The 13007-nt window shown below is 41.0% G+C and overlaps 1 protein-coding gene across 12 annotated transcripts in view; it reads left to right on the top strand.

The window, feature by feature from the left end:
- LOC102236976 (ankyrin-1-like) overlaps positions 1 to 13007 on the top strand; it is a 100496-nt gene that overhangs the window by 55448 nt on the left and 32041 nt on the right. For 9 of the 12 annotated variants that reach the window (XM_014468989.2, XM_023343549.1, XM_023343554.1 and 6 more), the window contains 25 exons: positions 1335 to 1433; positions 2486 to 2584; positions 2842 to 2940; positions 3087 to 3272; positions 3362 to 3460; positions 3554 to 3652; positions 3740 to 3838; positions 3914 to 4111; positions 5083 to 5181; positions 5290 to 5388; positions 5492 to 5590; positions 5812 to 6009; positions 6115 to 6213; positions 6293 to 6391; positions 6483 to 6680; positions 6774 to 6872; positions 7725 to 7823; positions 8034 to 8132; positions 8216 to 8308; positions 8439 to 8511; positions 8615 to 8635; positions 10863 to 10983; positions 11169 to 11247; positions 12400 to 12515; positions 12604 to 12828. In XM_014468989.2, the coding sequence (XP_014324475.1) occupies positions 1335 to 1433; positions 2486 to 2584; positions 2842 to 2940; positions 3087 to 3272; positions 3362 to 3460; positions 3554 to 3652; positions 3740 to 3838; positions 3914 to 4111; positions 5083 to 5181; positions 5290 to 5388; positions 5492 to 5590; positions 5812 to 6009; positions 6115 to 6213; positions 6293 to 6391; positions 6483 to 6680; positions 6774 to 6872; positions 7725 to 7823; positions 8034 to 8132; positions 8216 to 8308; positions 8439 to 8511; positions 8615 to 8635; positions 10863 to 10983; positions 11169 to 11247; positions 12400 to 12515; positions 12604 to 12828 (2894 nt within the window). Of the gene's footprint in view, positions 1 to 1008; positions 1200 to 1334; positions 1434 to 2485; positions 2585 to 2841; positions 2941 to 3086; positions 3273 to 3361; positions 3461 to 3553; positions 3653 to 3739; positions 3839 to 3913; positions 4112 to 5082; positions 5182 to 5289; positions 5389 to 5491; positions 5591 to 5811; positions 6010 to 6114; positions 6214 to 6292; positions 6392 to 6482; positions 6681 to 6773; positions 6873 to 7724; positions 7824 to 8033; positions 8133 to 8215; positions 8309 to 8438; positions 8512 to 8614; positions 8636 to 10862; positions 10984 to 11168; positions 11248 to 12399; positions 12516 to 12603; positions 12829 to 13007 lie in introns of those variants that run through there. The other 3 variants (XM_023343558.1, XM_023343550.1, XM_023343551.1) reach the window with 3 other exon arrangements.

The following is a 13007-nucleotide window of genomic DNA, read 5'->3' on the forward strand; positions in this document are numbered from 1 at the left end:
CACCTCATGCATGCTCTGTTAATCTGATAATCAGTTCTTTAAGGGGAAAGCTACAGTTCAGTGTGTGTTAAAGAAATGGTGCAAAGGATTCCCATTGCTGCATCTCCTCCATCCTGCCTCCTTTACTTTGACAGTTGTTCCCTGAGTGTCCAGGAAGGGGCAGCATTACAGATGCCCTTGGGCTCCTAAAAACTTTGCCTGTTCCCAGTTTAATTTTGCTCTCTTCAACCTTTTGTCCAAGACAGCAATTACAAAAGATCCCCATCAGGTTCCACATGAATACAAAAATAGAAATGGAAAGTGACTCAATTCTGTTTGTGATTCATAGAGAGCTCATTGATTAACACTACAGATAGATTTAAAAAACTGTCCATTGACAGACTGTTTTTGATTCGAATATTCTTGAGTGATATTTTATTTAAAATGTGTTCTTCTCTGCCACCTTGTTGTTTTGGTTGGTGTAAATTGTACCTGAGTTGAAGTGATAATTAGCAAGATTCCCATAGTTTTGCAATTGAAGTTTTTTATTTATAGAAAACTAAGTCAAAATCAGATAAAATGTGAAATATGGATCACATTTTCTCAGTTTTGTTTGATTTGCATCCTTGTCAAGAAGGTTTACATTCATACAAAGATATTTCTGAAAAAAAACTGCAGATTATCACTTTGCCTCCATTGTGAAGTTTGTTTATACGTTGGGGTTGTTTTCTGGTCTGAGTAGACGCCTCCTACTCTTATCACCAGCACACATCCTCACTCCTTCACCGTGTTTTCTCCCCACTCTCTCCTCTTGGTTCTCATGCTCACCTCAGTTTATTTTTTCAGCTTTTTTTTTACCCTTCATCTTTGCTTTCTGTTTCTTCTCTCTCCTCTGTATCCAGTAGAGTGATGGTGTGCTGTGGTCTCCCCACTCAGAGGAATAATATCAGTGGTGTGGGAAAGGTCCAACCTCACATGTCCTGTGCGGCTGAAGGTAGGCTGTGTGAGGTTAGACCTATCCCACACGGCTCGTATTCTTCCCAGCCATGAGACCAGCGGCCTGCCATCCCCTCCCCTCTCTCCCTTCTCCTATAATCGTCACTAAGCGAATGAAAAGAAGTCCTCGTCTTGATTTTCATTCCTGTAGACATCGTTTTTGATGATAACCTCTCTGAGTCTGGCATATTGCATGCTGTTCAGTAATACGCTTGGTGTGTTTGGTGAGTGATGACGTTACTGTGACTTCAAACCACTCGTATCAGCTGGCATGGCGCTCGTGTGCTTGTGTGTTCCCACCGTGTGCGTCATTGTTGTAGGACTCTCCAGTATCAGGTCTGCTCTTCTCTCTCCCTCAGAATGGGCTCAACGGGCTGCATCTGGCCTCCAAAGAAGGCCACGTCAAAATGGTGCTGGAGTTGCTTCACAACGGAATCACACTGGAGACCACCACAAAGGTACAGTATCATGCAAAGGAAGAAACGCACCAGCTGGGGTTAGAGCAGTAGTAGTACTGCAGTAGTAGTAGTAGTACTAGTAGTAGTAGTAGTAGTACTAGTAGTAGTAGTAGAGCAGTAGTAGTAGTAGTAGTAGTAGTCTGCACTACCGTTTATGTTTTAAATAAAGAGAAAATCCCCCACAGAAAGAAACAGATACGATGTGCTTCACCTGTACAGGAATAATCTGACCTATCACACATGGCTTTGCAAAAGATGTGGCTAAGTCAGTCCTCATTGAATCCTTTTGTACTTACTGGGTCATCATAAGAGACTGCAACAAGTAACTGGCTCATTTTCACTCTATAATTCTATTTCCATCTAAAATATCAAGGAATATGCCTTCAGGCACAAGCTCAAACAACCAACCATCACCTTTCTTTGCTTTTTTTCTTGTATGTTGGTTCTATTCTATTCTATTCTATTCTATTCTATTCTATTCTATTCTATTCTATTCTATTGTACTCGGTATGTCATTTACTCGCTGAATAACCAGACGACTCCAGCTCTAATTTTCTAATTAATTCAGCTAATATTATTTTGAACTTTTTGAATCTCCTAAATTTTGTTGTAGCACAGAGATTTTATCTGCAGATCAAATGCTCTAAAAAAAATCACACGGTGGCTATGTCACAACAAAAATAATTCATCTCTTTGTGATGCAGTAGAAAACTGTTCATGACTGGGACTGAGTGCTTCAAAAGCAACAGAGATTCTTCAACAACTTCACCAGGCTTTATGTTTAACAAAATGCATTTCATTTTAGTGTTTTGGCAAAATATAAAAAAGGATGACAGAAGGACTTTATCAGATATGAAGAAAAAATTCATTTATTTAAACCTTGCATGTTGAACGTTTAGAAATGATTGCTTTAGTAGCATATGGCTTAACAGTGTCTTGTTTAAATATTAATTTGTCTTGTTCCAAAAAAATATCAAAGCTTTGCAAAAGAAGTACAGATCTCTGTACCTCATTTGTAGGTAATTATGCCATATTTGCTTGTGTTTGAGCAGAAAGGGAACACCGCCCTCCACATTGCAGCTCTGGCAGGGCAGGAGCAGGTGGTCACAGAGCTGGTAAACTATGGAGCCAATGTCAACGCTCAGTCCCAGGTGAGAGCTGCTCTCACTACAGACGTCCCATGATTCACTGAGACTGCTTCCCAGTCCTCACTATGTGAATTTAGCCGCTGTAGCAACTACTGCAAATCCATCTGTTAAAATTCATCTCTGTTTGTCTGATATTCCTGTGTGTTTGTGTTTCCTCTTTGTGTGCATCCTGGTGTGTGCATCTGTGATTTTGCTTTGTTGTGTGTGGTCTTGTATGTGTGTGTGTATGTCTGTGTGCATCGTGTGTCTTTCTGAGACAGAAGGGTTTCACTCCACTCTACATGGCAGCACAAGAAAACCATCTAGAGGTTGTGAAGTTTCTCCTGGAGAATGGAGCCAATCAGAGCATTCCAACAGAGGTACCAAAGAACTGAGAGAGAAAGAGAGACCCTTTGCTCTCTGTGTTTTCCATTCTGCTTTGTTTTCATGAGCCTCTCTTCTTGCATCGGTCCGTTTTCAGCTTCATGAGTCAGCCCCCCTCCTGACCCTCTCTCTTGTGCTGCAGGATGGATTCACGCCGCTCGCCGTGGCTCTTCAGCAGGGGCATGAGAATGTCGTAGCTCTGCTCATCAACTATGGCACCAAGGGGAAGGTCCGGCTCCCTGCACTGCACATTGCAGCACGAAATGACGATACGCGCACAGCTGCAGTGCTTTTGCAGAATGACCCTAACCCTGATGTCCTCAGCAAGGTTTGTGGCCAAAGCAGTGTTTGCTGTATTTTCGTGTGTTTTTCTTCCGATAAAATGCAGAAGTGGTAATGTTGAAATGCATGTTGCAGACTGGATTCACCCCCCTCCACATTGCTGCACATTATGAAAACTTGAACGTGGCACAACTGCTGCTTAATCGAGGAGCAAATGTAAACTTCACTCCAAAAGTAAGAATCACCAAATACAAGGAAAGGGATGCTTATATTTGTTCTAATTTTTGTTCTCAGTGTTGGTATGAGCTCATCTCTGTGTTTCTGCAGAACGGCATCACGCCTCTGCACATTGCTTCCAGACGAGGGAATGTGATCATGGTCCGACTCCTGCTGGACCGGGGGGCCCAGATTGATGCCAAGACCAAGGTAAGACCAAAAGCTGCCCGATTTTAAACTCCCGTATTCTAATTCTACAAATCACCAACTAAATCATTAACAATCCGCTGTTTTCAGGATGAGTTGACTCCTTTGCATTGCGCTGCCAGAAACGGACATGTCAGAATAATAGAGATCCTGCTGGACCACGGGGCTCCAATCCAGGCGAAGACAAAGGTAAGAAAAAACAACTGTTAAACCTTCTTTTCCCATATGAATAAAAAAGTAAAGATGTTATTTTGTTTTTTTCAGAATGGCCTGTCACCAATCCACATGGCAGCACAAGGGGACCACATGGACTGCGTCAAGCAGCTCCTACAATACAACGCAGAGATTGATGATATAACACTGGACCACCTCACTCCGCTGCACGTGGCAGCACACTGCGGGCACCACCGCATGGCCAAAGTACTGCTAGACAAAGGAGCGAAACCCAACTCGAGGGCTCTGGTTAGAGATATATCATTCTTTTAAATTCCACTGAAGTGATGAACTGTAGCAGTGCATTTTAAAAATATTCACAACCCTTGAAATTTTCTCACTTTAAGATTTGTATCATAGATCAGATCAGATGCAAACAAAACTGGAAAGGAAAATCTGGAAAGTGTGCCACTTGTTGGTATTCAGGATTGTTTACTCTGATCTGAATAAAATACTATCAAAACCTTTGGCTTCAGACTTTAACCTCTACAGTAAATAGAGCCCACCTGTGTGCAATTTATCCTCTGAATAAATCCAGATGTTCTATGAAGCCCTTAGAGGTTTGTTAGAATAGAATAGAATAGAATAGAATAGAATAGAATAGAATAGAATAGAATAGAATAGAATAGAATAGAATAGAATAGAATAGAATAGAATAGAATTACTTTATTCATCCTAGCAGGGAAATTATTTGTTGGAGAACAATAGAGAGGCAGACATGTCGTACTGCAAACCCACCTACCTAAGCTGACCGGGCAAAGAGAGCATCAATTAGAAAAGCAGCCAGAATACTGTATGGTAAGACGGGAGGAGCTGTGGAGATTCGACGCTCAGGTGGAAAAGCGTGTAGGAACAGTTATGAGTCTCTATCTCTATGGTGACAAATAGTGGCGGCAGCATAATGCTATGGTGATGCTGTTCTTCTATGCGGACAGGGAATTTGACCAGAGTTGTCCAGGACAATTGCTGGAGGTTAGCACAGGGCAGTTGTAAAAAATACTAAAGGGAAGTTGACCTTTGATTGGGACAACGCACAAATAATTTTCATTTGCTAGAATAGATAATTCACGTTCAAGGAATAAATCCACAAATTTTAAACTGATGTTTACAGACATGCTTCTCGCTGAGCTTGAGCTATTTTTACTGTACTGTAAAAGTTTCTGTTTCTACATGAGCAAAGCTGCTGTCCAATAATAACAAGTAACTGTTTGTTGTTACAGAACGGCTTCACTCCTCTGCACATTGCCTGTAAAAAGAACCACATGCGTGTGATGGACCTCCTGCTCAAACAATCAGCATCACTAGAAGCTGTGACTGAAGTAAGAATTCAGGCAGAAAGAATTGAAGATTATTCATCCTAAAGTGTTTAAATGTTTTCTTAAGTTTGTATTTTAATGCTCTTTTATTCTGTTTCTGTTTTAAAACAGTCAGGCCTAACCCCCTTACATGTTGCATCCTTTATGGGTCATCTTAATATTGTGAAGATCCTCCTCCAGAAGGGAGCTTCTCCCAGCGTCTCTAACGTGGTATGTAGCTTAAAGTTATTTTACAACCAGCTTAAAGAACCAGTTCTCATGTTTGAAATGTTGGTGTTGAATCTAATACGGGGGTTCTTGTTTCTGCAAACAGAAAGTGGAGACTCCGCTCCATATGGCATCTCGGGCAGGTCACTTGGAAGTGGCAGAGTTTTTACTGGAGAATTCAGCTCCAGTGGATGCCAAGGCAAAGGTAGATTAAAATAAACAACATGCAAGGTTTCATTACAAAGACTGACTCATTTTGAATTCGTTTTATCAGGACCGACACACTGAAGTAGATCTTATTATTCTAACCTCACTTACCACATCTTGTTCAATTACACAGTCAAAGTCAGATCCATTATAGTGGAATATATAGAGATTTTCAGGAAGTATGCTATTCTTCCTGATTGCTTGCCCCTCCCTCAACAGGATGATCAAACACCTCTGCACTGTGCTGCTCGGATGGGTCACAAAGAGCTGGTGAAGCTTCTGCTTGACCACAAAGCTAACCCCAACTCCACCACAACAGCCGGACACACGCCTCTGCACATCGCTGCCCGGGAAGGTCACGTTCAAACCGTGCGCATCCTACTGGACATGGAGGCCCAACAGACCAAAATGACCAAAGTAAAAGAAAAATATTCTGGTGACGCTGTGTTATGTAGCCAGTTTTAGCTGGGGTTCTGGGCTTAATCTAATACTTTGTCCGCTCACCTTTTTGCGCTTTTGTAGAAAGGCTTCACTTCACTACATGTAGCCTCCAAGTATGGGAAGGTGGACGTGGCAGAGCTACTGCTTGAGCGAGGAGCCAACCCTAACGCAGCTGGAAAGGTGAGGGAAACCAATAACATCCAGGGACCTGGATGAATAAAACATTTCCTTTGGTAAATCCCTGATCTTGTTTTAACAGAATGGTCTGACCCCGCTGCATGTTGCTGTACATCACAACAACCTGGATGTTGTTAACTTGCTTGTCAGCAAAGGAGGGTCACCACATAGCGCTGCCAGGGTAACAAAAATGGGTCTTAAGTGAGGCAGTAAAATGTTTATAATCCACACATATTCTTAAAAAAACAAAACGCCTCCTTTCTGCTGTCCAGAATGGCTACACTGCCCTCCACATTGCATCCAAGCAGAACCAGGTGGAGGTGGCCAACAGCCTGCTGCAGTACGGAGCTTCAGCCAACGCTGAGTCACTGCAGGGCGTCACTCCGCTCCACCTCGCCTCGCAGGAGGGAAGGCCTGACATGGTTTCCCTGCTCATCTCCAAACAGGCCAACGTCAACCTGGGCAACAAGGCAAGAGGAGACAGATAAAGTGTGAAACTGAAGGTTGGGATTTTGTTGTGATGTTTTAATTTGATGAATTTGTATTTTTATTCTTCAATTCAGAGTGGATTAACACCATTGCACCTGGTGGCACAGGAAGGACATGTAGGCATTGCTGATATCCTAGTGAAGCAAGGTGCTTCGGTCTACGCTGCCACACGGGTGAGACTCCTTCATTTCTTTTTCTTACAACAGGGGTCAGCAGCTATTAGAGTCCAAAGAGCCAATATTTGCTCTTGCAAATACTTACCAAAACTTTCCCAGGGCGACAAATCCTCCACGGACCTTAGAGAATAGTAAATGTATGACACAAGGACTATAAATAAACCTCTTTGCTTTGGGTTGTGTTTGAAGAACCACAATCTGGAGACACAATTAATCATTTATATGAAAAATATTACATGAGTAAAATTGGAACATCTGAGTTAACTTGTATGAAAAGTGAAGAGACACATAAAGAGGGTTTCCTGCCTTTTAAACTTTCAAGACAAATGCTTGAGCTGTGAGCTGCCTAGTGAGCAGTGGCGTAAAGCACCACTGACACATGCAGGTAAAAAGCTAAACATCCTATTTAGGTTCACTGTGGATCTTATTGCTGAAGGTGGAAAATATATATATCTATATACAGTATATACGTAGATCTATATACTGTATATATACAGTATATAGATCTATATATAGATAGATATATATCTATCTATATATAGATTTATATATATATAGGTATATATATATATAGATATATATTAGGAAGAGTTAGATTTGTTTCAATAAAATGCTCTCTGTCTAAAATACATTTTTGCCACGCACACAAATATAGACTGGTTTGTATTTAAACTGGTCATGCTAGCTGTGGCCACATGGCTCTGTTAGCTTACAGCAGACATACAGTCCCAGCCAGAACACCTCTAACAGGAGTGAGACTCTGATCATTCAACTACACTCTTGATTTAGTGAATTCTTCAGAGTGATTACATCATACAGAGTTTTTAATTGGGTTTTTCCTCTTGACAGATGGGCTACACCCCTCTGCATGTAGCGTGTCATTACGGTAACATCAAGATGGTGAAGTTCCTCTTACAGCAGCAGGCCAATGTTAACAGCAAAACAAGGGTGAGTTTTTACGCCATCGATGCCTGAAAAACTTTCAACGACCAATTCAGGGTTGGATCTTAGAACTAAACTGCACTGAGTTGAAAGGGGCTGCATAGTTGTTTCTTAGTCACAGCCATCTTATTAGATGTTAGATCTGCATTAAAAAAATATAAATATGCATTGACAAATGACTGTATATGTTACTGAACCTTTTTGTCTCCCTTGCAGCTTGGTTACACTCCTCTGCATCAGGCAGCGCAGCAAGGACACACAGACATTGTGACTTTATTGCTAAAACATGGTGCCCAACCCAATGAGACCACTACTGTGAGTTTGAGTGCAAACTGCCTTCTTCCTGCGAATTCTTTTTTCTTCAGTGATGCAATCTTCTTTTTTTTTTTTTTTCATAGCATGGCATGTCAGCACTGGCCATTGCAAAAAGGTTGGGATACATCTCTGTTATCGATGTCCTGAAGCTCGTCACTGAGGAGACTGTTTCTATGGTGTGGAATGTAGAAGTGTCAATGTTTTTCCAGTGTTACAGTCGTGCAATAACACTTGCAAATGCAATTCCACAGAGCTTTTTTGGTATTGCTGTCATATCTGACTCTGGTTTCTTTCTGTGCTTTGCAGACGACAACAGAGAAGCATCGAATGAGTTTTCCAGAAACAGTGGATGAGATATTAGATGTGTCTGAGGATGAAGGTACAACATTAAAATATCACGTTGAAACAGTGGGAACTCAGGGTGTTTGAAATATAAGAATATCATTTTTTTTTCAACTCTTCTTGCCCTTTGCTCTTTTTAGGAATTGCACAGCTAACGTTAGGTATGAACGTCTACTTCTCTTTTTTTGCAGCATTCAGAGTGTTTTGTAAAGTTCTGTGTGGCTCCATTTCAAGCTCTTGCCATCTTTGTTTCCCTTCCTTTCTCTCTCAGTCCGTCTGTAGTGGTGCTCACTGTGGTAGCTCTGGTTTCTCATTGGCATGCACCCATGGCACCCATGTCTGTGACCTCTCTATGTCCCTTCAGTAACACTGTCATTCTCTAACTCTCCAGGTGTCACTTTTCTGCCCCTCCATTGTTTTGTAAACGTCACAGATACCTGCTCTGTGACATTTTACCATTCATAGTGGATTGGTGTTGTCTGTTTCGGGAGCAATGCTTTGCTGTGTGTGTTTTAGAGTGTTGGTTTCTGTACATTTTACTATTTTGACTGTATTGTGTGTTCTTCTGATCAAGTAGGCTGTTGGGTCTAAAAATGAATTAAAAAAAACAGATGAAGGATGTTTTAATCTTGGTTGCCATAATTAGCAGCCAATGAGCACTCCGAAGTTTTATCTCGTCTACATTGTCTTAGATAGAAGTCGCTCCAGCCACATCTTCCTACACATTTGATTCTGCAACATCCACAATTTGATTGCACTCTAAGCCGAAGACACACAGATTCTTTCAGTCAGAAAATTAAGTAGCATTAGTGGCACAACTCTAAGAATCCACATTTACTGCACATACACACCACTGCCACTGAAGTAATGCAGGTGCTACACAAATATCACAGCAATGACCCATAATAAAATTAATTTATTTCATGCTACGCTGAGCAGAAACTCTATCTGCACTGACATATATTAACTCTCCTCTGATGCAGTAAAACACTGTGAACTATATGCCCCAAAACACTTGCATAACACAGTTAAAAGATGTCAAAACACTTTGTTGTTCAGCAAAATGTGAGAAAATGGTGTGACAACAGCTTTACAGTGTTAGGGAATACCCAGATTATTTAGATCAACAAAGCACTGCACACTAGTGCAGCCTATAAATACAGTTTTGCAAATCACACCGACAAAAATAGAGTAGAAATCAAACTCTGTCGTGCAAACAGGGGCTGGGTAGCTCACTGGAAGCCAATGCTTGAAGCTGACAAACATGACAAAGGACCAACAACAAGGAGGACGGTGAGTTTACTCAGAGAGACGAAACATCAGACTATTTAAAAATGCCTTGACCAGGACCTGACACCTGAGATGGGATCAGGACATCCCTTGTTGGACTTGGTTTGATTGTCCTACTTGGAGACGGACATAGAGACAGAGATCAAAGCTGAGGCACTATTCACTGAACATGATCAGGTGTGCAGAAGCACAGCTTCAAATCAATGCCTTTACTTTTATTAAATTTTTTAAATGAAAAAGACAACATTTATATCAGTTTAGAAGGGATCTGTTTTTGGTCTATTCACAGTTAAGATTTTATTTATGTTTCCACATAGTGGCTAAAAATCATGCGTGGAAGTTTGATTTTACAATGCTGTTGACAGTTATGTCTCAGCATATTATGATTTTATATTTTTAGTCCCCTGATAGTTCATTGAGCAGATTGTCTCTAAATATAGAAAGTAGCTCTTTTGCAGTCTTAAAGATACAAATCCAGAATGGTAAAGTGATAGCAGCATGTATTATGAAGCGCCTGCTTTCTAGCATACGATCAAATTTTAGCAGCGGACATCGAGGACTTGAGCTGAATCGTGGTGCTGTGGACAGTGCAGACACACTCATGTAAAAATCGTACACAGGGAAGCTTTCTTTTTCTTTTGCTGCAGTTTATCAAGTGCATTTTTTTCTCCTCTGTTTTGGGGTAAATAACCAAACCCAAAACGCTTCACAAGATGTTATTCAGATTCATGTGTTGTATTCAGAGATTCTGTTTGTGCTGTGGATGACTAAAATCCTAATGAGGTAAATCAGCATCTACAGTTTACATATGGCACGATATTTTTGCCTTAAGATTTTTCAGTCCTTGAACTAAAACTCGTTTTTGAGCCGTCCTCCGTGATTTTGTCATCACATCCAGGAGTTTTTGCAAACATGGTCATTAGTGTCTCATGTCATCAGTCTAATCTCTAAATATCACAGCCATCATTCTGGGTGTCATGTTGTCTAACCCTTCTAACAGCTCGTTAACAGTCTCGTTTTCTTTCTCTCTTTCTCCTGTGCTGTGTCACCAACCTGACCACGATCTGTTCGCTCTCTTTGGCATGTTGTTCTCTGAAGGAGAGGAGCTCTTGGGGACAGAAGGGGCCAGGTACATGAAGATGGATGACATGAAAGACCATGATGACGATTTCCTCTCCCCCAAGAAATCACTGGAGTACGAGAGAGGGCTGGGCACAGCGTAAGGGGGGCTGAGAGGGGGAGCAGGGTAGCGAGCCAAAGCCAGTAGTCATGGGCCAATAGCCGGATGGGGAATAAGGGGTGCTCTACAGACATAAATAAACCCTGGGACGATTGCTTGGGAGGAGCAGAGATGTGAAGAAGTGTTTTTAGTCTCACTTCTTTTTTCCTCTTTTCTTACAACAGGAATTACTCACCGGCCATTCCCAGGATTCCCCGTGTCTCCCCGGAGAATGTGAATCTGCCAGAACATGAAATGGATCAGGTACTGCAAAGGCTAGAGTCAGAAATGCAACAAACTGAAAATATCACGTCATAGTTACAGGGATTTTTTTTTTTCTTCAGTCATGTGGTCAAATCTGAAGTTGTCTTGTTTCAGTTTTCTGACTGTGACTCGCTTTACTTCTAAGGCATCCTTAACAAGGACATGCAATTTGGTAGTAGTGCCTTTCATTGTCTTCATTTTCATTTAGAATATCAGAAGGTATTCAAATTTTAAAAGTTGAAAGGTTTTATATAAATGAAATTATTCTCTCTCTTCAAAAATATTTTTGCAGCCATTTTTAATAATGTTTTACTTAATGGAGAACTCCAGTCCCTGATCTGACAAGGTAGTGCTAAAAACTTCAGAATGCAGAATGGCTCTCATAAGTCATTAAGAGATGTCACAGATGGTAAAAGTTGGTGAAATTATATATCAACAATTTCAATACAGATTTTACAAACAGATTTAAAAGCACTAACTGAATTGTAAAATGTTCCACATAACGTATTCATGAATAATACCAAACAAACCTCACTCATTCTGTAAAAGAAGGTAAAGGTAATTTTATTTATATAGCACATTTTCAGCATCAAGACAGTTCAAAGTATTTAAAAGAAACAACAAACAAGGTGTTACTTTTCCTCTGCTTTTTCCTGAGACAAATTTACCACCATCTTTTAGCAGAAGGTGTTTTTTCTGTAGTCAAATATCTCTGGTCTTTGATTTTAGTAGAGAATCTATTTAATTTCTTAGAGTAGTATGAGTAATTGCTATTTACATTAAACCAATACAAAACCACAGTTTTTTCACAGAAATGTGGGGTTGATGAAAACTATATTTAATACTTTCTGAACAGCTGTTATTTTGAAATAACAGTGAAGGTAAACACATACAGACAGACAAATGTACAAATACACACAAACTTGCTTCGGATGAGTAAGTTTAATCAGAACACATTCTTATTTCTTGCACATGACTGAATGGTCGACATCCACAGTAAATCTAACACTGAAGTTGTTTACAAATACATTCATTTAAGTCATTTCGTCAATGATTCCTGGTAGGAGTGATGTAGAAAAGCTACACATTTGGTTTTGTATGGGGTTATGCAAAGCAGATATTCATGAATGATTTGTTTTCTGTGTCATTTAGCAACACACACCACTTCCACTGCCCAAAGAGTACGACGACGACTCACTGATTCCCAGCAGTCCAGCAACTGAGACGTCTGACAATGTCAGCCCAGTCGCCAGTCCCATCCACACAGGGTCAGGACAGCCACAGCAGAGGCTTTTTATCCCCCAACCTCTGTTCTTCTGCTTTGTCATCCTGTCATTGTTTTTTTCCCTGCAACAGATTCCTGGTCAGTTTTATGGTGGATGCTCGAGGCGGTTCAATGCGAGGCAGCAGGCATAATGGTCTGCGTGTCATCATACCTCCACGGACGTGTGCGGCACCCACTCGCATTACCTGCCGCCTGGTGAAGCCGCAGAAGCTGACCAGCCCCCCTCCTCTGGTGGAGGGAGAGGGGCTGGCCAGCAGGATCATTTCCCTGGGTCCAGCTGGGATGCAGTTTCTGGGGTGAGCCAATCACAGTGCTGCTGTTCTCTGGAAGAGGGGGATATTTTGTAAAATCAACATGTTTGAACTTTATGTCTGTGTGCTGGAATGAGCAGGAGCTTTTTAAAGAAACAGAGGCCCAATTTGATTTGCATTAAATCGCAAAGTCAAATTTCTTTTAAGCCATGTTTGGTATATGT

This window comes from Xiphophorus maculatus, chromosome 12 (genome assembly GCF_002775205.1).
Source record: "Xiphophorus maculatus strain JP 163 A chromosome 12, X_maculatus-5.0-male, whole genome shotgun sequence".
Taxonomy (NCBI): Eukaryota; Metazoa; Chordata; class Actinopteri; order Cyprinodontiformes; family Poeciliidae; genus Xiphophorus; species Xiphophorus maculatus.